Source organism: Chrysoperla carnea, chromosome 3, assembly GCF_905475395.1.
Source record: "Chrysoperla carnea chromosome 3, inChrCarn1.1, whole genome shotgun sequence".
Taxonomy (NCBI): Eukaryota; Metazoa; Arthropoda; class Insecta; order Neuroptera; family Chrysopidae; genus Chrysoperla; species Chrysoperla carnea.
Window position 1 is genome coordinate 27,649,292 of NC_058339.1, and position 22,636 is coordinate 27,671,927.

Below are 22,636 nucleotides of genomic sequence, written 5' to 3' on the forward strand. Positions count from 1 at the left end.
AGAAACATTAGTAAAAAATTATTTCTGAATGCGAATTTTGTAAAAGCTTTTGGAACCGCCCCGCCTGCTTTTTAAAAAGTTTTTATATTTATATAAATTAATTAATATGAAACCTTCACTTAAAATTCTGCAGTTTGAAAGCTAAGAAATTCAATTATTGAAATTATTATTAAACAGTTGAATTATGGGGCTCCCGCGCACTATACAATCAATATTACGTACGTACAGTGGCTTGTTGAAAACCATTAAAAAGGCAGTCCAAAATCCTTGACCATTAAAACGTGTTAAAATATGTGCCTTCAAACTTCACACACTTGTCGAATGCGTGAAGCTAGAGACTTATTCAATATTTTGGGTGTACCCAAGCTAAATAGTACTCGGGGGCCCATAGTCTCTATAATCTGAACTCTATAATCAAACTATAGGTCTAAATGATAAAAAACAATTTAATCTAAATTAGTTATTGCACTCAAGCAAATATTTTGTTGAAATTGAATTTGGATTATAGAAACTATAATGTTTTTTTATTTTTAATAAACATGTTTTTAGTACAAAATTAATATCTAACAAACTTTGGACGGGTCCAGGAAGACATGCATAAACTAAAAATAATAAAATGAACATAAGAATATAAGTAATTTGACTGATAATGGTATAATGGCCTTGAATGAAATGACATAAAAGCCTTGGCTGGCTTGTAAGAGCAAATTAAAATGTATTTTCAATTAAATTACTGTAAAAGTAAAATTATAATTAAAACAACAATTTTTAAATACTCCATGATAAATTACTTTTCTTCGCGAATTAGGGCATCGATAAAAAAATTACTTTTAAAGCAGATTTCTAGATTAAGTTAAAAATTTAGTATTTATATTACTTTAAAATTATCCACCAAATTACTTATTTTTTAATTTAGTTTAGAACTTTTCAATGGACCTGTTTAACAAACCAAAAAAATTAAAAGAGTTTCGATACAAATTTAATACAAAAGAATTAAATGTTTATATACAAACATCTTAAAAAGTATACAAATTATCGTAAATAATGCAATGAACAAGTCATTATCAATTTTTACCAATAAAAATGTTTTAAGTCAATGATTACGTAGATAATCATTTTTGATAATTCAGGGATGACAAACTAATGTCTCGTGACATAATATTTTACCAAAGAACCAAAGAAAAGGAATTAATTGCAAGTGCAATGAAAAACAGAAATAAACAATTTTATGTTTTGTTCAACAGGTCAATTGTAATAATTCTAATAATAAAACAAAATTCATAATCTACATTTTACATTTTATGAGAAACTTTAAAAACAATTCAAGGTAAGGTAAGTTCAGACATTTGTGGATTTGTTAACTGAAGCATCTTCTCTTGGTCTAATAAATAGAAAATAATACTTATCTTCAGATTTGAATTTTTATAAACATTATGAATAAAGATTCAATAATAAATTTTTCTTAAATCAATTTTGATAGTCAATAGTAATAGTGTACATTAATTTTTTTGATTTTTTTTGCTTTGTTTTTGACATACGTCTTAAAAAAATATATAATAATTAAACAATTCATTGATCTTTTTTCAAATTTATATAATGTAATAATAGATAATAATTAAATAAAGATACATTCATAATAATTATATAACTATGTTTTTATAATTTAAATAATATAACTAATTGAAGAGAACCGAACTTGGATCTTCATTATCCATTTGTTTAACGTGTCGTAATACATCTTTTTTCGTGATTACACCTAAAAGGCGTCTGAAATATAAAAAAAAATTCATTTAATTAACTATATATTAAAAAATGTAGGAAACAGAAATTTCCTAGTCCCAATAATAATTTCTTGCTGTGTGAAATATGATAAGAACTATTCAAAAATGTTTCTAGAAATGGAGTGAATCGAAAATATTGATGGAAATAAGCTTCTAGCCAGCTTTATATATCATGGTGAGTACAATATTATCAGAGAGTATGTGAGAATATGGAGGATTAATTGTCTTTTACTTTTAAAAATAGTTTATTATTGTGTAAAAAAGAAAAATATTTAATTATAAGTTTCAATTTTTCAAGTCCAGAAGTCAGTTATGAGACAAATAACGTTTAAAGTTCTTAAGCATCTTTAACTTACCCATTATGTGTAACAAGTGTTTGCCTTAAACCTAATTTTCTAAACATGTCTACAACAGTTTCCATAGGTGTTTGATCCGTAACAGTAATTGGAGCCATATCCAAAATTTTCTTCAAATTTAATGATGGTGGTCCAAGATTTTCAACTGGATTACTACTTGTAAATATAACTAATGATTGGCCACTAATTCCATCTACCATTCGTCGGGCATTTGCAATAGCAAGATTTAAATCTCTACGTAAAACAAATCCAACCAGATATTGGGATTCTCTTGAAACAACAACTGGATAACCATTATGTTCTGTTTCTTTCAACAGTGATTCCACATCATCAACTGTCATTGAATCTTGAGTGATTACACTTAAAGTTTCGTTTCGCCTAAAACAGATTTATAACTAAATAATTTATTTCTTAATTATGTGTAGTAAGTTTCTAAATAAAATACAAAATAATTCGCAAGGAACGACATTGTTTTTGTAAGAGTAAATGATCAGAAATATATATATAGGAAAACAGAATCAGAAGACCTACTTTCGATGATAAGTAGGTCTTCTGATTCTGCTTTCCTTCTTTCGTAAGTAGTCTCTAAGCCAGAATCTGTGGCGTGGGCAAATGTCTCTCCACTTGTTTTTTGAAAAAAAAAGTTTACTTTTAGCCTTATTTCATATTTAATGCGCTGGTACCGTTCCAAATTCATAGGAGTGATGAACCGTCTAAAGGTTAATTTACTGTTTATAACTAAAAGACTTACTTTGGTTGCATAACATCTGCAGCAAGTGATGTGTGAGCAAACTCATCTTTACTATCTAGGAAAGGATATCCATTTAATCCGATGTGAGCATCATAGATACCTTGACGACCTAGTGCATCCCCGACCCACTTACTAGCCATAGCAGCAGCCATTAATGGCACAATATATCGTACACCACCTGTTAATTCAAACATGATCACAACCAATGACACCGTCATTCTTGTAACACCCCCGAGAACAGCCGCTGCTCCAACCATCGCATATAATCCTAGAAAATAGAAAAGTAAAATAAAATAGAAATTTACGAATGTCTAACATGCATACCAGGTGTAATACAATCTTCTCCCGTCGAACATTCACCACTAAACAACCAAATTTGTGGATAATGATATGCCAATTGTTCCATACCAATACCAACAATACGACCAACAATTGCGCCTAAACATAAACTAGGTATAAAAAGTCCACATGGCACTTTCATACCAAATGTAAATATGGTCATGATTAATTTAAGTATAAGCGCCAAAATTAATAGCCATACTGCTTGGTAAACACCTGGACCTGCTGCTGCTATTTCTATAGCTTTATTTGCATCCGTAAAATTACGATTATAATCACTAAAAAATAATAAACCATGTGTAATTTACGATGATAAATATGTTAATATGCGGCCTTTGAGATTCCAAATTTTATTTAAGTCTTCAAAAAAAGTACGGTAAAAGACAACAAAATTTTTAATTCTTAGAATTTATTGTTAAATTTTTGGCCTTCAAAATTTTAATGAATTTATTTAAATATATATAATATTTACCATAAATTATCCGAAATGGAAATTCCACATTGACTGAATAATAAATATATTAATTCACTTGTATTCATACGAGTATACGGATTTGGATATGCAATAATTGCTGTAATTACTGTAACCACAAGTACTTCTGTGACTGGATACTGTCCTAGTTTTGAGTATTTTCGATATCGACACCAATATAAATTGGCTTTAATAAATAATGTAGCGATACATCCCTGAAATAATTACCATAATTAATGTTTTAATTAAAATTATGAGTTTGGTAAAGCATAAAATTATAAGAAGAAAGTCCCTTAGGAGTCTTTAACACCTATTTGAGAACCTCTGAACTAGATAATATTAATACTGTAACTAATTATACTTACCCCAATGATTCCCAATCCAACAAACGGTACAAGTTCAAAAAATAACCATGGTTTATTGTATTCAACATAAAACAATACAGAATGCTCATTGCCAAATGGATTTATTGAACGTAAAATGAAAGCTGCTACTAACGCGCAGAAAAATGATCGCCACAATGTTTTTAATGGAAAATAATAACTAACTTCTTCTAAACTAAATAATACACCTCCGATAGGTGCACCAAATGCAACTGATACGCCAGCAGCTGCCGCTGCCGATAATATTTCTCTCTTTTTTGCCTCATTACGACCATACTTTGGAAATAAATACGATAAAATATTACCTGAAAAAACAAATTTTTATGAAAATAGAAGATAGAGTATTTAATATGCGAATTTATATTCTAAAAATTACGAATTGGGATTCTTACCTATACAACATGCAATATGAACCATGGGTCCTTCTTTACCCAAACTAAGTCCAGCCGATACGGATAAAATTAAACCAACACATTTTATAATTAACGTCCATTTTCCTAAATATCCTCGAATAATAAAACCACTTAAAATAGTTTTAATCTAAAATTTAGAAAAATTATGATAGTGATAAAATATATTAACAAAATTGAGAATTAAAATCATACCTCAGGGATACCTGAACCACACGCATAGGGAGCAAACATTCGTACTAAAGATGCTGAAAGTGCAGCAAACATTAAAGCCCATACTAAATAAAATAAATACGAAATAATGTATGGTCCAACACCTTCCCGAGATTGACCAAATACTTCTGGCCATGTCCACCACTGAAAATAACATATATCAACTTTAGATTACATTAAAACATATTACTATTACTATTAACTAGAGGAAAGGGGGGGGGGGGTCAAAACGCTTTTATGTTACTGTAACTCTTGAACATACCAAGAGCCAAGTCTGTCAAATTGTCTTGTCCTGAACTTGTATTTATATACGGTGTCCGTCGATGCAGTTAACAAACGATCAATGCACAGTTCTTATATTTATGACAAGTCATTCCTCATAAGAACAATATCGCAAATGAGGTGAATCGAAACAATGGAATTTCACAAGTTGTTTGTCTCATTGTGATTTAATCAAAATTACCTGTGAACAATTGCCCGCTTCAAATGTCGTTTCATTTGATGACCAACAACACTGTTCTTTATTTAACCAAAATGCTTGGGGGCAAATGCCATATTTAAGATCTGTCATCCAAGATGCACCAATATCTATAACACCAGCAACAGCTCCAGTGACTAGACCGACTAGAAGTACACAAACCCATCCTGACCATGCGTCGTGAGCTCCTTTTATTAAATCCCATATTGAATCTTGTCGCTTTTTTACAATATAACGATGGCGCATACGATCTCTGGCAATGTCACGTTGCCAATCAATTGTGTGGAAATCATCATACTGTCCAATTCCAGGAATATCATCACTATCGGCTACTAAAAATAGAAAAGATTTCTGCGTTAAAAATGTTAAAAATTGACTCCAAAATATTTTGTCATTTGTCCAAAAAAAGTGGGGAGAGATACTAAAGATTAAATAAAAATATGATTTAATGATACGTCGGATATTCATTTTAAGCAGAAGGCATACTGCCACTTTATAATGCATCTTGTTGAGGTAAAGGGCGCCTACAAACTATTTCCTCTACGAAAATTGTTTTAGTCAAAAACTTCTCTTTCATCGAGTCTTGGTTTGGATCTACTTTTTGCCCCAGATTTCTATACTGGCCTCGATCTTGAAAATGACCAGTCTGCCATATATATGTCTAATGAGAGAAAATGCTCCACATCGACTCAGGAACTTATTTACTACGCGGCAGAAAGTTAGGGTTGTAGGATTCTTATACGTGCAATATCCCAGAATAACTCTATATTTACACAAACTATAATATTTTTAAATAATCATATATGTATTTAATTAATCACCATTTTTTAATAGTTGATAGCCTTTTTTGGAGCGGCGCATCACAATTTTATTACAAAAACTTTTACATTTTGAATGTTTTAATATTTGATCGAATAACTTTATTTTAAAATGATGAACAATCTTTAATAATAAAAGTATGCTAACGTTAACGAAATATTTTTAAAAATCGTTTTATTGTTGTTAAAATTTCAAACAACCAATCAAATTTTGTCAAAACAAATTTCTCTGATTTAATATTATTTTAGGAATGTTAATGTTTATAAATTAAATAACATAATTGACATTATTTATTCAAATAATGAAAATTTTTCACAGATACATTTTAAAGAGTGGGAAAGAATTATCGATATACAATCGATTCTTCTCGATAGTTTGTAATCCGATCTGCATCTTTAATAGACGGACTGTTTATATTATTTCAAATATTTATAACCCTGTTTTTATAAATATTTATAAACCGAATGGTTTTTCATACTTTATTTTACACCTATTTTAGGTGGTTTTGGGCGGGGTAAATCCGAAATTCCGAATCTGATCTCAAAATTGCTCCAACATATCATATTTTCCAAAAATTCAACTCTAAATATGAAAAGAGCCCAATTTTCACTTATCAATCGGCGGCCAAACATAGTTTTAGTGATTCTTTTCAAAAAGGATGAAAATATCGTAGGTATGCCAGCAATACTGCACTATATTGGGGGGTCCCAATAGAGTGTCAAAGATATAACTTCTGGCTAAGGTTGAACTGATTCCAGAGGAGTTAGAACTGAATTTAATCGATAGGTAGATTCGTTCGAAATGGTCGTGTGGGGAGTTGTTAAGATAGGTTGAAAATTCCGTTCAACCAGGCGGCGTCGATGACAAAAAAGTTTTTTTTCAATGTTTTGCTAATTTTTAACAAGGCCGCGTTTTGAATATGATTTAGGTCAGTCCAAAAGTGGGAATAAATTTTTTATATGAAAGAAAAGATAGGTATAAAATAAATAAGACCAACCTTTACCCAGATTTTAACGCGTACAGTCCTTCATTGCCACTTAATTAAGTTTTATTTATTCTGTTTGCCGTTTGTCGAAAAGCGAAAACTATTAAGTCCTTTGGACCGTTTAGCCAAATTTGAAACAATTTTAAAATAAAAAATGTAAAGTTTTATTACCAAGAAATTTTAATTTGAATAACATACTTCGTGAAAGCACTATCATAAACCAATAAAAAATTTTATTGAACTGATTTCAGAATACAGCAATTGTAAATGTATTACATTTCAATATTCTATCTATAATTCAGGTGCTGGCAGGCGTTCTGTGGACATTAAAAAGTTTTACTCCAGATATAGGTCACTACATATATTTTAGCGCTTTAAAAATAATTAATGGTAGTTTCAGATTTATCTGCTTGGCCAGTTAACCGCAGTCTAAATTTTACAATAATTTCCGAGCAGATGAATTAGCATTAAAAATTGATAAAATGGGTACAAAATATTAGAAATTACCTATTTCTCAAGTAAAACTTTTAAGAACTAAAACTTTTTAATGTTCACAGTACCCCTGCCAGTACCGACACTAGTAAATGGGGCGAGACGGAGGGTTTATTTATAAGTCTATGGATTGTATATATGTTTTACATTGAAAATTTAATACTATTTTCTATAACAAATTTAAATAAGTTTATCTATTTATGCAAATTCGTTCCTTATGTTCACAGTTTCTGATGCAAAAGAACGATGCAAATATGAAAGCGACTAAAATTCTGAGGCCTGTAATATAGCAATTTTGAAACAAAGTATATAAGGTTAAATTTTAAATAAGCCAGCTAGAATAATTTCCGTGAAAATTACAATCAAAATTCAAATGTTTTTAGGGTAAAATCATTTTAAAAAATTTGACTTTCGAAGTTATTCTATATGAAGATGAAATTCTATTATTGATATATTATGGTAAATTTTAATTGTATCCCACGTTAGCTCTTTTCTTCAATTATTAAAAAATAAATAAAAATAATTTTTTTAAACGTAAATTTTTATCTATTTGCTTATCAATTCTTTTCCGTCATTTTATGGGGGCGTCTGGTTTTGACATTTTTACAACACTCATTTAATCATCTACTACATCAATAATTATTATTAACGTTTAAAATGTAATACAACGATAGCCAATCAAATCAAAGTAGTCAATCGATTTACGTATACACGTGCATACAATTTTTACATCCTTCTTCTTATCTATACAAAAACAAAAAATTGGTATAAACCTCACACGACCTCTATGTTCAAATTAAAAATTTAATTCTAAAAAAATTTTTAATTGTTTTTGCTCTTGTATTTATCTTTACCCGTTATAAAACAGTAGTAATAGCTCTGGTCATTGTAAATATACTAAAAGATAGTGACAAATTGGGATGCCTCATTTCCTTCTCAGGAGAAGTGTGTTGAAGTGTTTCAGTGTTAACTAGAATGAGGAAATATTCCGAAATTACTGAATGAATTCAAAAAATTTAATTTTGCTCTATCACATCCAAATTTTATCCAATTTTGATAAACTAAGTATGCAATCCTACTAAATTTGGGTCACACTTTTCAAATTTGTGACCAAAATTACCCCAGCTCCTATAGGTTTCAAGAATGTGGAGTCATGGTCTCGGAATTAAGCACATAAATGATAGCTAGGGAAAAATTAACATCACAACTGAAAAGAATGACCTAAAATTAGTGGGTTTCAAAAAAAATTCTATTAAGATCGGATCAAATTTGCCTGTGTTATCAAAAAAATCGAAATTTTTAACTTTATGACGTCATCAGAATCAAAAAAATTTAATTTTGCTCTATCATATCGAAACTTTATCCAATTTTGATAAACCAAGTATGCAATCCTACTAAATTTGGGTCACACTTTTCAAATTTGTGGCCAAAATTACCCCAGCTCCTATAGGTTTCAAGAATGTGGAGTCATGGTCTCAGAATTAAGCACATAAATGATAGCTAGGGAAAAATTAACATCACAACTGAAAAGAATGACCTAAAATTAGTGGGTTTCAAAAAAAATTCTATTAAGATCGGATCAAATTTGCCTGTGTTATAAAAAAAATCGAAATTTTTAACTTTATGACGTCATCAGAATCAAAAAAATTTAATTTTGCTCTATCATATCGAAACTTTATCCAATTTTGATAAACCAAGTATGCAATCCTGCTAAATTTGGGTCGTACTTTTCAAATTTGTGACCAAAATGACCCTAGCTCTTAAAGGTTTAAAAAATTTGGAGTCCTAATCTCGGAATTAAGCACATAAATCATAGCTAGGGAAAAATTGACACCACAACTGAAAAGATTGACCCAAAATTGGTGGGTTTCAAAAAAAATTCTATTAAGATCGGATCAAATTTGCCTGTGTTATCAAAAAAGTCGAATTGTTTGCATACACAAGCCATTTCTGAAAAAAATTGAACAAAGACTAATTATATATGCTTTAACAGTAAAATAAAAAATCTAAATAATTTTCTCTAAATGTAGCGGAAACTATAATGTTTATAACAAATTTAAAAAAATTAGATAACTGTTCCCGAAAATACTGCCATACTACCTTAAGAATAATATTATTTTCTCGAAGAAATTTCGGGCATAGTCTCAACCAAATTTTAAGATTTTAAGTGATCGAATTTGCATGACTCTATTATTAAGGTGGAAAACTCATTAAAATTAGCTTAAGACATCTTTATCATTTTTTAATCGATGATATTTGTAAAATTTAAATGTGTTAAAACGATTATAATCAAATTTATCAAAGGCATTAAATACAGTAAAAGTCATAAATAATGTTCTCGAAGAAAATATCTTGATTGATCATAGGTAATTTTTTTTTTTTTTTTTGTAATTTAGCCTCATACTTAGTTGGAGCAAAAAAGAGAAGGGTTGTGTTGCAGTTTTAAAGTGTTAGTGATTAGACAACTTTTCTACAAAAACGGTTTATATCCGAATTTCTTTGTAAAAAGTGATCAACGTCGAATTTTAACGGGGATATATTGAGATTAATTCCTTTTGAAATCCCCTAAAAACTAGCCATTATTATATTATGTTATTATTAAAATAAAAGCAAATATATTTGTATATTATATATGCATATATATTTGCATAACCTGTAATTCTAAGCATTCTAAAAAATAATTAAGAATGTTATGCAACCCTATAAAACGTCAAATAGGGATATATCATATTTAAATATTACAATCAAATGATTTAATTTGATTAATGATTACGTTATAATTGACTTTCACTGTATATTATACAAATTATGACACATGTCAGTAGTATTCAAACATAACCTACACTAATAAGAATTTCATAACCTTTATAAACATTTTTTGAACTACATGAATTATTTAAGAAAAAATTTTTCTAACGTATTTTTTTTAAATAAAACATATTTTAAAATTTTGATTAAATAATAACACAGAAGGCATTTTTATTTAAAAGTATAATAATTTTATAACACAAAACAATGAAAATTAAATAATTTATTATCAAACAACACAATAATCAAAGTTTAACACATAGACACATGTTTATCTTACAGTCGTGCACTGTACTGTTTTGTGATTAGTGAGTCAAATTATAATTTAAAAATAAATACTTAAAAGAGGTGGAGTGTCGTGGTCTTGTACATACTTAAGTAATGCAGTATTGATAGACAAAATTATTATTATTAATAATACCTATATTATTAATAGTAAGGATGCTTATGGCTTTTAACTTGCAGTATACTGTTGAACGAAGATTCTCAGTATGCTCTTTACTTTAATAACATTCAATAATAACATTAATAACATTCAGGTCTGATCGATTCGTTTGTAGCATCGTAGCACCTAAATGGATGAATCGATTTTGATTGAGAGTGTTCTTAGCTATGTTTCAAGAAAATCTACTCAGATCCTCGTATTGTTCCGGGTTCGGAACCCTAAACTAGCACTTTAAACATAGCTAAGAACATTCCGCATTAAATTACCTTGCAAACGAAACTCCAAATCGGTTCACCCGTTTAGGGGCTACGATACCACAGACAGACACGCATAGCGGTCAAACTAATAACACCTCTTTCAATTTCATTTACGTCTTTCAACAATATATATTTCAGCTAAAAAATGAATAATGAACTTGCTATAAAAATTCCACAAGCCTCTCAACTATTATAATTGCCAAAATGAAGAAAGTTGAATGTTAGCTAATACTGAAACTGGATTAAATTAAGGTGTTACGTATAATAGTCTAGGATAAGTCGGTGCATGAGTATGGAAAATTTCCTAACTTTTTTTTTTGATTTCTAGATGGGTTATTGTAATAAAAACAAATGTACATATTTCTCATGCAGATGCAACATTTGGTAATCCTTTTTCCATTTCAAACTTTGAACTAATTTGTAGAAGCAAAAATTTTGTTTGTTTAAGTTTGGGATTTGATAATCCGAAGATACCACAATCGCGTTAAAAATTAATTTGGCATTCTGAAACTTAAGTCACTCTGAATGAAACTTGAAGTCGATCATACGAAAGATGTTGAACACTATCAAAAAGCGATGGAGTGAACCACTATTTCGAATCGATGACCTATCGTATATGTATGCTAAGGAAGCTCAAAGAAAAAATTTTGGTTGCAAACTTCTCCACATTTATGCGCCAATATTTCATAGACTATAAATATTCAATCAAATCAGTGCAGTGTCAAATAAGAAAGTTTGAATAAAGTAACCAAAAACATATGTTTCTTCGATAGATAAATATTGCTTTTACAGACTCAGAGCTTCTCACGACAGTATCATCTGGTGGCTACTGACAGGCTGTGACAAGGGTACATAGCTGACCCTTGTTTTTAAGATGATGGTGTTACTATTTTATTAAATAAATAGTATTATTTTGTATTACAAATTATAATAAACATGTTTCATAAAATTTATTAGATAACAATACTAATTAATTATTATAATTACCGATAAATTCATTTGACATAACACATATTTTATTTTTAATTAACACCTTGTCAACTCACACGCTGTAAATAACGTGATGCTATAATAAAAAGCTTCAAACATGGACAGAGAGAATGGACTGAGCTTTCCCTGTCAAGTTGTAAAGTAAATACGAGTAGAACTTAGTGAAAAAGTCAAAGTGATCGTGTGGCTAGTTGATCGTCATCTTTGTCTATAAATAGACCTATAAAAAAGAGACAGATAAATAGATAATAATCAATTTCAGGAGGGTATCGCTTAGTCCATTCTCTATGTCTATGGCTTTTAAATACTGTTATCATATACATTACTAGCTAAGCTACTCAAAAAGTTTCCAGCTAATTTTTTCAAAAACAGAATATACAAATCGGTAAAATACGGATCTTTTACGGAAAATTGATATATAAAAAATTTTCAAACAAAAGGTGATTCTATTGGGACAAAAAAGTAGAATCTACTATAAAAAGCGGGAAGACGCCTTTGAAAAATAAAACTAGACATGAACACACTTAGAAATTTTTTAGATAACGTATTAATTTTCTAACTGTTTGATAAAACAAGAACGTTATTCGCGTGGTTTAATTATTTTAAAAATAGCATTGACGTGTAAATATGTAAACGGTAACGGTGTATAATTTAACACTTTCAATTAGTTTCAATGTCAATTTAAAATCATATATTATTTCATGCTGTTGTTGATATCTGTAATATAACACTGTATTATAAAGTTACAAGTATCCACTGCTACTTCGAATATACGAAAATAGTGTTTGGAAATCTGCTGGAGATATAAGTCAACAAGATGGTAGAAAAGAGTACAATATATCCAGAACTTTTTATATCAGTTCCTAGGCAAAGAAAATGTACGGTTGCCTCACTCATTTTGTAATAGTTTAGTTTTTAGTAAACAAAATAATTGTATTCAAAACGGGTTTTGGAAATCTGCTGGAGGTGGAAGTCAGTAAGATGGCAGAAATGAATACAATATATCAAAAACTTTTTAAATCATACTTTTTCCAATCTGTCGACTGAACTATAAATAAAATTCCTCTCCCAGTCTCTTAAATGATTTTTAAACTTATCTCCCTTAGAATATATTTTAGTATCGAAAATGAAAAAGACACTTACCACCTGACATTCCGGCAAATGATACTCCACCTTAAAAAATAAATTTAAATTTTCTATAACTTAATTTTACGCTATCAATTTTAAAAAAAAATTTTATATATTAGTTTAAATTATCTAATTTTTTTTTAGTCAGGAATAAAGATGAAAAAAACTTCGATTTACTTTCTTCACCATTTTTTTGGTTAAGTCAAAAACAAGAGTAAAATAATATTTAATATTTCAATAGCCTAGGGTTTTGTCAAATAATCCAGGCAGTTAGTTGCAAATTGAAACACTTTTATTCCTCTAATATTCCAAAGACAAAGATTTGGTTTAACCCCAAAAACTAAAATTAAGCATACATATGGCACGCAATTTTCAATAACATGCTATATTGTAGTGCGAGGTTATGCTGCTCCTAAAGCGGAAGGTACATATTTCCTAACGAGTGTCCACGACACTTCTCGTTTTTTTAAAACCCTACTAAGTTATATTTGAGATCATTCAATTCCAACTCCCTCTAAGAAATTCATGGACAATATACAATTTATAAAATTTCATTCAATGAGTTCAGAACAGACCTATGAGTCAGTGTTAGGAAAAGCAACTAAATACGGTTATTTGAAAGACTTCTAAATTTGCTAGCTCTACCCAGTCCTGTTCTGTACTCAAGGATTAAGTGGGTAGAACAGATACTTAGCTATAAGTGAAAAATAATGAACATGGTAACTAATAAATACTGGGAAAAAAATTGGGCACGGAAATTTACATTATATATCTAAGAAAAATGCAATGAAAGTTAAAGCCCAAACACCAAAAAAAAAAAAAATGATACAAAGTAAAATTAACAACATTAAAAAAAAGTAAAAAATAACTTGAAACTCACCGTCGCCAGCTTGCCCCAAGTATTTTATGGTGACTTGAAATGGAAACAGAAGGAATAAGGAAAAATTAAAAAAAAAATAAAAGTAAAAAATAATTTACCTAAATAGTATCATAATAGACAGGGTGTCCCAACTAAAAATGTTACGCATAAAACTCGAGATATAACAACTAACCAAATACTGTTTTAATATCCTGTTTATATTGAAATCTGTTGCAACACATATAGAGAAAAAAAATTGGGTCTATTACCACAGCTGCAATATATGAAAGAAAACATACTGATAAGAGTATGTCTTTCTTATACGCATTGCTCAATATATATATATGTACTCTCTCACACCCGTGGGAAGCACTATGTGAAAGTGAGAATTAAATTCCCCAAATATAAATTAGACTAAATAGTACGTATAATACAGAAAAAGTATCTATTGTTTGAAACTGACAATAACCTGACGGACACAGCACACTATACAACACTTAAGGAGTAAATTCCAGTCGTGCGTCGGAGCTGATACAATCTTTTTTTTTTCTAAATATTATAAAGTGATACTACATAAATTAATAATAACGTTTTTAATTATTGAGATTCCACGTTTTCTGAAAGTTTTGATTTTAATAAAACTGATTTCATTAAATTTTCACCAGGTAAAAGATTTTTAGGTTTTAGCAATCCAAAATGCAAATAATTATGGACATTTTAGTAGCACTTATTATGAGCCAAATTTTGTACAAATGAAGTTTAAATTATTGTTTTTTTTCCCAAATATTCACAGTGATAATTTTCCAACTCGGAATGTTTGGGCTTAAATAAATGTCTTAACATTTTTGATGGCTTTAAGCTGTCGTTGTCCAAAACATCTTGAAAAATGGCACACTTCGTGCTTGAGTCTATCTATCAAAGCGTAACATTTCTGTAGTGGGGCGCCCTGGGATAAACCGGAAAGAATGCATCAATCCGTATTCAATAATTGGGTGTAGTCAATCCTACATTTTATTTTGAAAACAACTTTTCAAATGGAGAACAGGTTTTTTTAAATGTAAATTAATTAATTAAATTGTATTCCGAAGTTTAAAGTTTTTGAATTTGATGCGTTTTATCCGATTCACCCGTCATAGAAAAAATGCATTTCAAGCAATACTACATTTTGTTAGAAATAGTGCAAAATACAGATTTATTCAAAAAGATGTTACCACTTTTATGTGAAACTTATATGTTAAACAAAGATAGTCAAATACATAAAAGTAGTAACCGGTTTTTATATGTATTATTTGATTGTCTTTGTTTAACAATTTAACATATAAAAGTAGTAACATCTTTTAAACAACCCTGTACATTTGTATATTTTAAAGGTATATTCCAATTTCAATTAGTTGTTAGAAATATTTGATAGACGATTAACTTTTAAAGAAAAAATATACTTGCCATTTATAATCAGGTCTGACCGATTCGTCTGTGGCACCGTAGCTTCTAAACCAAAACTTCTTTTTGTAAGATAATTTTATCGAGAGTGTTCTTAGGTTTGTTTCAAGAAAATTTACTTGGCAGTTTGAAAATCAGCATCTTTTTTTAGTTGATAAAGGTTTATAACAAACAGAAAAGAAGTTATGATCTTCAAACAGCTGAGCAGATTTTCTTGAAACATAGTTAAGAACACTCTGAATCAAATTACCTTTCAAACATTCCCGGTTCCTCCGTTTAGAAGCTACGATAGATACACAAACACGTTAAACCTATAACTCTTTTTAATCCAGAGTTAAAAAGAAATAATCAGAACGTTCCTTTAAAATCATACAAATGTGATTTCTTTTGTTAGGAAATTAGCAGCTAAATTTTGTTTTTTCAAAATAATTAAATTAACTTTAATGAGCCTATCTAAATGTTAATTCTATTTGATTCTTTAGATCAAACAACTTTTTGCAGTCTTCCATTTATTTGAAAAAAGACTGTTACACTAAACACTAAAAATTTATTGGCAGACGATTTTCTCGTGAACAAACTTTAACATAACTTACTAATATTTACTTACTAATATTGTTATGTTAAAGTTTGTACACGAGAAAACCGTCTGCCAATAACACCTCAAGATGTAGTATTCTGACACGTAAGTTGCATTTATGCTGACACCTAGTCGCATGAATTTAGTTAAAAAATTGGTAAATTTCATTTTTCTCTTTTTTAAGAAATAATTACTGCACGCTGAACGTAATTCTTGAAAGTTTATCACTCAAACGTGTTAAAATTAAAAAATAAAATTATATAAATAGGCTCATTAAAATCAAAGTTTTATTATGTCTAATTGTAAAATCTAAACGAACTACAAATAAAGCAAAGTGTAGCAAAGAATGATAAATGATTAATTAATTTTATTTATGAAAATGATTAAAATAATAATTTTCTGAAACTGAATTTTGCTATTCTATATTTTTTAGGAGTAATTATTTAACGTAAAATTTATAGTCTATCCTCTTAGTCTCACACCAATTGATTATATTAGTGACGTAATATCGGTATCATTATACGACATAACACAGATAAGTTTGACAGTTATATTCATAGACAACTACTTATAATAAATATAAATATTTATTATCTATGGATATATTATACCCAGCTGTCTACACTGAACTAACTGATGGTCTATGGTTCATACCGATATGACATCACATCAGGGTTTGCCCGCGTTTTAGGTCACGTGATATACAGTTTAGAATGTGCTTTTATGACTCGAAATCAGAAAATATTTAAGTATATTTTAACATAAATTTTAACTTTTTTCAAATTTCATAATTTAATTTTCACAACCGAAAGTACCCTATTGATTTAAAAATTATTTGAGTTTATTTTCTAAATAAATTTAAACAAATTAAATTAGATAATTACCGTAAGGTGGAGGACTTTGTTGTTGTTTTTCGTAAATATTTACAGATGCAGTACCAGTACCAGCGGTACCACCAGTCGTTGTGTGAGTTGTTACACGTTCCCGCGGTCCACCTGAACCAACGGCAATATCAATCATATCATCATCCGAGCTTTGTGAACCAATTGCACTTTTATGATGTCCGTTTTGAGTTTTAACTTCTATCTATTAAAAAATTAAAATACAATTCAAAATTTATTCATATTTTAAATGAATTTTAAAATAAGAAAAGCTTCCACAAAAATCAACACAGAATTTATGAATATGCTTGAAATAACTATAGTTATAACACTATGCGAGACGATTTTTGTACCCAAAATACAATTAACTATTTTCTATAAAATTTAATCCGCTGAACACGAAAATCGCCACCAAATTTTCCTATCATGTCACGTTTGTGAGTTATGATGTGAAAACTATTTCAGATATAGTGGTATGTAACCTCTATGAATGAAAAGTCTTCCTTCAGTTCTCACAAATTTTCATTTAACATGATAATTACTTGATGCGAGACTTGATAAATACGAAATTCAAACCCACAACTCCTTTACTTTTTGAGTACATGCCTTAGCACATAAGTGCTCCCCCCCCGCCTACAAGTTTTCATGTTCAGAATGAACCCTTGAGTCATTAAGTGGAATTTACATTTAACAAATCCCTCTCCAAACTGAACCGATTTTCTTAAAAACATAGCTAAAAACACTCCATTAAATTAACTTTCAGATAAAACCAAAAATCCATATAGGTTCATTCGTTTAGGGCCTAATGTGCCACAGACAGCACACATCCCTCTTTTTGCGTCGTAGGTTAAACATAAGCTCATGGAACAATTTTAGACGACCAAAAATGTCGCCTTTTCTAATTCATCACCTTAAAAACGTGGTGAATTAGAAAAGCTTGATTGCTAATTTTGTGTTCAGCAAGTTTAAATATAGAAAATAGCTAGTTTAATTATGGGTACTCAAAAAATTGCCAATTTGTCGCACAGTATGGTTACCGCCACCAAACAAAATAATAAGATTACTAAATTACTGGTAAATTGGTTTTATACAATTTATTTCTATTTACAAAGTTTAAATAACAGAAACAAGCGAATACCTTGAGAAGTAACTACAAAAAAACTTCAGGAGTCGTGATGTTAGGATAGGTTCGAAAAAAATGGGATCTATTTATGTTTTATTGGGTGGGGGAACTGAAAATTTATATATTTATCAACTATCGCTATATCAACTATCTGAAATATATCAACCAAGAATCGCTAATCATAAGCACAGAAAAGAGAGGACAGACAGGATTGTGTGTTTATGGCCGGTGTCGGTATGAAAAAAATTTTTTAATAGGCTTTTGTCCACAAAGAATAAATCGGTTGGATAAAAGTTTCTAATGATTAATCATGACATATAGATAACTAACCACAAACCTAATTTTTATTATGTTTTAAAATCAATTCTTCAAAATTATACATCCGGTCACGTGACAGCAAACACCAATCAGATGTACTTTGAAGGTACTTCATCATGTAAACTTGCAAATACTTGTAAACTTGCGTGTACAAAATGATTGTATGCTACTGTTTGATGTCATTCAAGACATCATGGCATTCTACACTGTTTTAGAAGTAAATTTGAATTGGTTTTTTTAAATGCCAAAATACACAAGGTAAACAGTTTTTTTAAAATTTTTATAATAATACTTCCTTGGTGTAAATCAGATACTTATGTAACTGATAAATCAATTTTTCAAATTTAGGACAAAAGCCTATTTTTTATACAGACTGGCCAAAACTATCGCATTAAAAGAGCAGAATGATTTAAGGTTTTAAGGTACAACTTCAAATTATCCATGAAAAATTCAAATTGATTAAAAAAATTTTCCATTTTCAGAAAATTTACAAAAGTTTACTAAGCATAACTTTGTTTGTGTTCTTTTCCAATCAGAAATACATAATTCCTATGCGCTCTATTTCAGCGGTCATAAATTACTGACCACCCACATTTGGGAGACAGGACCATGTCAATTAGCAAAAATAAAGTTAATTAATTTTCTTTGTGTTAAACACTATTAATGGCTACTAAATGATTAAAACTAAAATATTTAATTGAATAATTTATATCCATTAAATAATTAACATTTTTACCTATGTTTTCAATTTCATGGAAATTTCTAAATATAAATAAGACATCACGTCACAATCACACACGTATACACAAAGAATATTCCTGCACACTTATGTTCGAACTAATCTAGAAACACAACACCATTCACCTTAGGGAAACAGGGAACAAACACAAAATAATGTATTTATATTTTTGTAATTATTAATTTCATTTGGAAAATGATTTGCAATTAACGTTTGTTGTGAAAGGCCTCATGACGCTGCTATTACCCTCAGTGTCGTCATCTGTAGTAATCGATACATGAAGTCATAACAAGAACAGAAGAGGCACGACACAGTCGCACTAAAATATGTGTCAGTAGAACTATGGTTTTTCTTTATAGATAAACATACCTACACAAGCTTGAGTTTTCATTCAATAAAATTTTATTACAGAGGAATACCACTTAAGGACGTTCCCAAAAAAAAATGATTGTATGCAAATATTTGAGACTTACGTTTCATATTTTGGAAAGTGGATTGTGTCAGAGCTTGGCAAAATTAGACAAAAATTAAGAGTAAATTTTTTCGATATAGACCATTGTTTTTAAAATATTGATGCTTAAAGATTTAAAGAAAATCACTTACAGAAGAAATAAGACAAAAATGCCATTAATCACTTTAAATGTATTTTATGGAAAAGCGAGTGGCCCTTGTTATAATTTTCTTTAAAGGAAAATATTTGTCATGCTTTTAACTAATTAATATTAGTTTTCCAAATTGATCTTAAGAAAATTAGCTTTGTTACATAACAAAGCATGTCTTTAAAAAACACTTCAATATAGGATTTACATGAAATAACGCAATTTGGATCGATTTTAGTCCGTATCTCAAAAACTATTCAACCAGTCAACAGATGCACTTGTTTTTTGTACTTTTTGGGTCAAAATTACCTTATATACTAAGTTTTGCAATTTTTTTAAGGGGTACCCCTTTGAAAAAATCGAGAAAATCGGAAAAAAAATTTTGTTTTGGAATTTGATGAAACTCGGTGAATGGGGTAATTTTGACCCAAAAAGTATAAAAATCGGGTTAATTTAATGATTGGATTCAGAGTTTCTGAGATATCGCCATATTTGGATCGAATGCAGTCCGTATCTCAAAAACTATTCGACCAGTTAACAAATACACCCGATTTTTGTACTTTTTGGATCAAAATTACCTTATATACTAAGTTTTATCGAAATTGGAGGTTAAAAAATTTTTTCGATTTAGAGCACACTCTAATAAAAATATATATTGACAAAGATGTTTGATTATTAAGTCAAATCAATTTAATAAAAATGGCATCTGCTTGGCAAGAAGCATAATATAATTTGTTTTTTAAACTATTGTTTGAGAACTATAGTATCAATGTGAGGCTAATATCTTAAAAATCCGATACTCACTCTGGTGGAAAAAATATTTGAAAAAATAATAAGTCTTAATAAGTCTGAGGAAACTCTGAAAAAGTCTTAGAAGTTTTAAAAAAGTATTAAGAATTCTGAATTAGACTAGTCCGAAAACATTGAGAAATTCAAAGTTCCTAAGACTTTTTCAGAATTTCTTATTCTTTCTTCAAATATTTTTTCCTTCAAAACTTTAAATAAGTTTTTAAAATGTCATGAATCTTGGTAGATTATATTCTCTCAAACATGTTCAAACATTTATGTTCATGGGGTGAGACCCAGGGAGCAATTTTTATTAAATGTTTCATAGCAACTATGGCTGCATAAGATGTGCGCCTATAGGCCCAACAAATTTTGCTTGAAGCATTTTTATCGACACAATTTATTTTTCGAATTTCAAGCATATGCCAACTTAAAAAAGAAAGCCATACTGTATTCCTGTTTACTATTTGTAAACAAAAAAAATAGTTCCCGTCATACACCATAAAAGTTTTTTGTTTACAACTTTTACTATGTAATTTATGAGGCTAAAGTTGTACAGACGTTTAGACTATTTAGCATTCACACAAAGTCAAACATACAGGTAAAATCCAAGGGTACTTCAAATATTAAAAATTTTGATGAAATTCATCATTTATTTTTTTTGCCCATCATGACCATCAGATACATAACCTCGCTAAGTTTGTATATAGATGTGAAACCACAGATTAAACGACACGGGGAAATCAAATTAACAAACGTTCAAAGCAGTATAAAGTTGTTTTTAAAGTTTTTAATAGTCATCAGTTAAATGAAATACAATTTCAAATGAATGTGCATAGATTCATTTCGAATCATGAATACACTATGCAAATGGCGGGAGTTTTTAAATTTACAGGTTGGCATTGACATTGAATTATCACGTGAATTTAAGAGAAATTAAAAGAAAAAAATGTAAGTATACTAAATTGTTCGAGCAAGAATAAATAGTTATTTTAGATAAGTTATCATAATACAAGAATTAATCTACAAATTACGTGACTAATATTGAACAGGTTCTAATAAACAGGTTTGTTAATAAATAAATGAAACAAATCCCACACCACAATTTATTTAAGCATTTAAAAGACTTATTTTATTAAATTGAGGAAATATTTTAATAAAAAAAATTAATTTACTTAAAAAAAGACATTTTCCTAAAGTTTTATAAAATAAGACTAAAATTTTCTAGCAAGTGATACAAATAGAAATGATTAAATTACAAAAAGTGAAAGCGAAAAGCATATCAAATGTAGTTAATTAGGTAATTCATGCATTTTTAGAATGCATTTAAAGGTATCTTCTCTTTTACCTTCTTATTTACCGCTTGATACGAGGCAGGAACAGTTAAAGGAATTGCAGAGTTTCCTTTCAAGGGATATTTTTCCATAGCTCACTAATCAAACAGCACATAGTCAAGGTGATTATAAATAAAATTAAATCCTTTAAGTTCACTTGTCAAAACAGCACTGATTAAATAGTAAATACACAAGTAATTAATATTAACAATAATGGTATGTGTATGTGCAAAATCTTACCATTTGCATTTGGGTTAGACGAAACTTAAAAATTATAACTAAAACTAATTTATTTACATTGAAATTAAAACTTATGCACTAAATTTTTTTATAAAATTATACATAAAAATGACACAGATTAAAAATATTTTACAGGTTTCCTTTGTTATCGGCAAAGGTAACATCAAATGACGTGTTTGTGGATGGAATACGATCATGTGGCGACATCCTGTTTAGATATTTTAAGAAATCGTAAATTAAAATAATAAAAATACAAATATTTATTGTTTTACATTCACTTATCAATCACTTTAGATCTTGATGTTTTTAACTGAGAAATGTTTTGGCTCGTTATTTGCAATTGGGGAATTCGACCATTGTATGAAATTTTTCTCCACAACACGTTCTAATTACGAATCTCAAAATCAGTCAAAATTTTCAGATCATTAAAATTAGATACAGAAATAGGAAAGTTCTCAAAAAAAATCCTATCGATTGACGTCTGGTAAGTCTGATTTGGATCCGTAGGTGCCGATCGCGAAGATTTGTGAACTTATTACTCATAACTTCACTAAATATCAACTTTAAAATCGAAAAAGAAAAAAATTTATGAGCAAATGTATAAACGTAATTTTAAGTTTTCTTGGCACTTAC

The 22,636-nt window shown here is 29.1% G+C and overlaps 1 protein-coding gene across 9 annotated transcripts; it reads right to left on the bottom strand.

The window, feature by feature from the left end:
* Positions 1 to 1,641: 1,641 nt before the first annotated feature.
* Positions 1,642 to 22,155, bottom strand: LOC123296516 (H(+)/Cl(-) exchange transporter 3). Of its 9 annotated transcripts, none has more exons than XM_044878012.1 (14): positions 22,004 to 22,127; positions 21,778 to 21,934; positions 16,868 to 17,069; positions 13,988 to 14,020; positions 13,126 to 13,152; positions 5,169 to 5,512; positions 4,688 to 4,849; positions 4,475 to 4,622; positions 4,065 to 4,387; positions 3,700 to 3,914; positions 3,213 to 3,505; positions 2,889 to 3,156; positions 2,138 to 2,515; positions 1,643 to 1,767 (listed from the first exon to the last, which is right to left on the bottom strand). In XM_044878012.1, exons 2-14 carry the CDS (start codon positions 21,853 to 21,855, stop codon positions 1,677 to 1,679), a joined length of 2,562 nt encoding a protein of 853 aa, XP_044733947.1. In that variant the 5' UTR covers positions 21,856 to 21,934; positions 22,004 to 22,127; the 3' UTR covers positions 1,643 to 1,676. The 9 variants fall into 9 exon arrangements, with proteins under 9 accessions (XP_044733953.1, XP_044733952.1, XP_044733947.1 ...); XM_044878011.1 differs by having other exon boundaries at positions 13,123 to 13,152; XM_044878009.1 differs by having other exon boundaries at positions 5,169 to 5,515; positions 13,123 to 13,152.
* Positions 22,156 to 22,636: the final 481 nt, after the last annotated feature.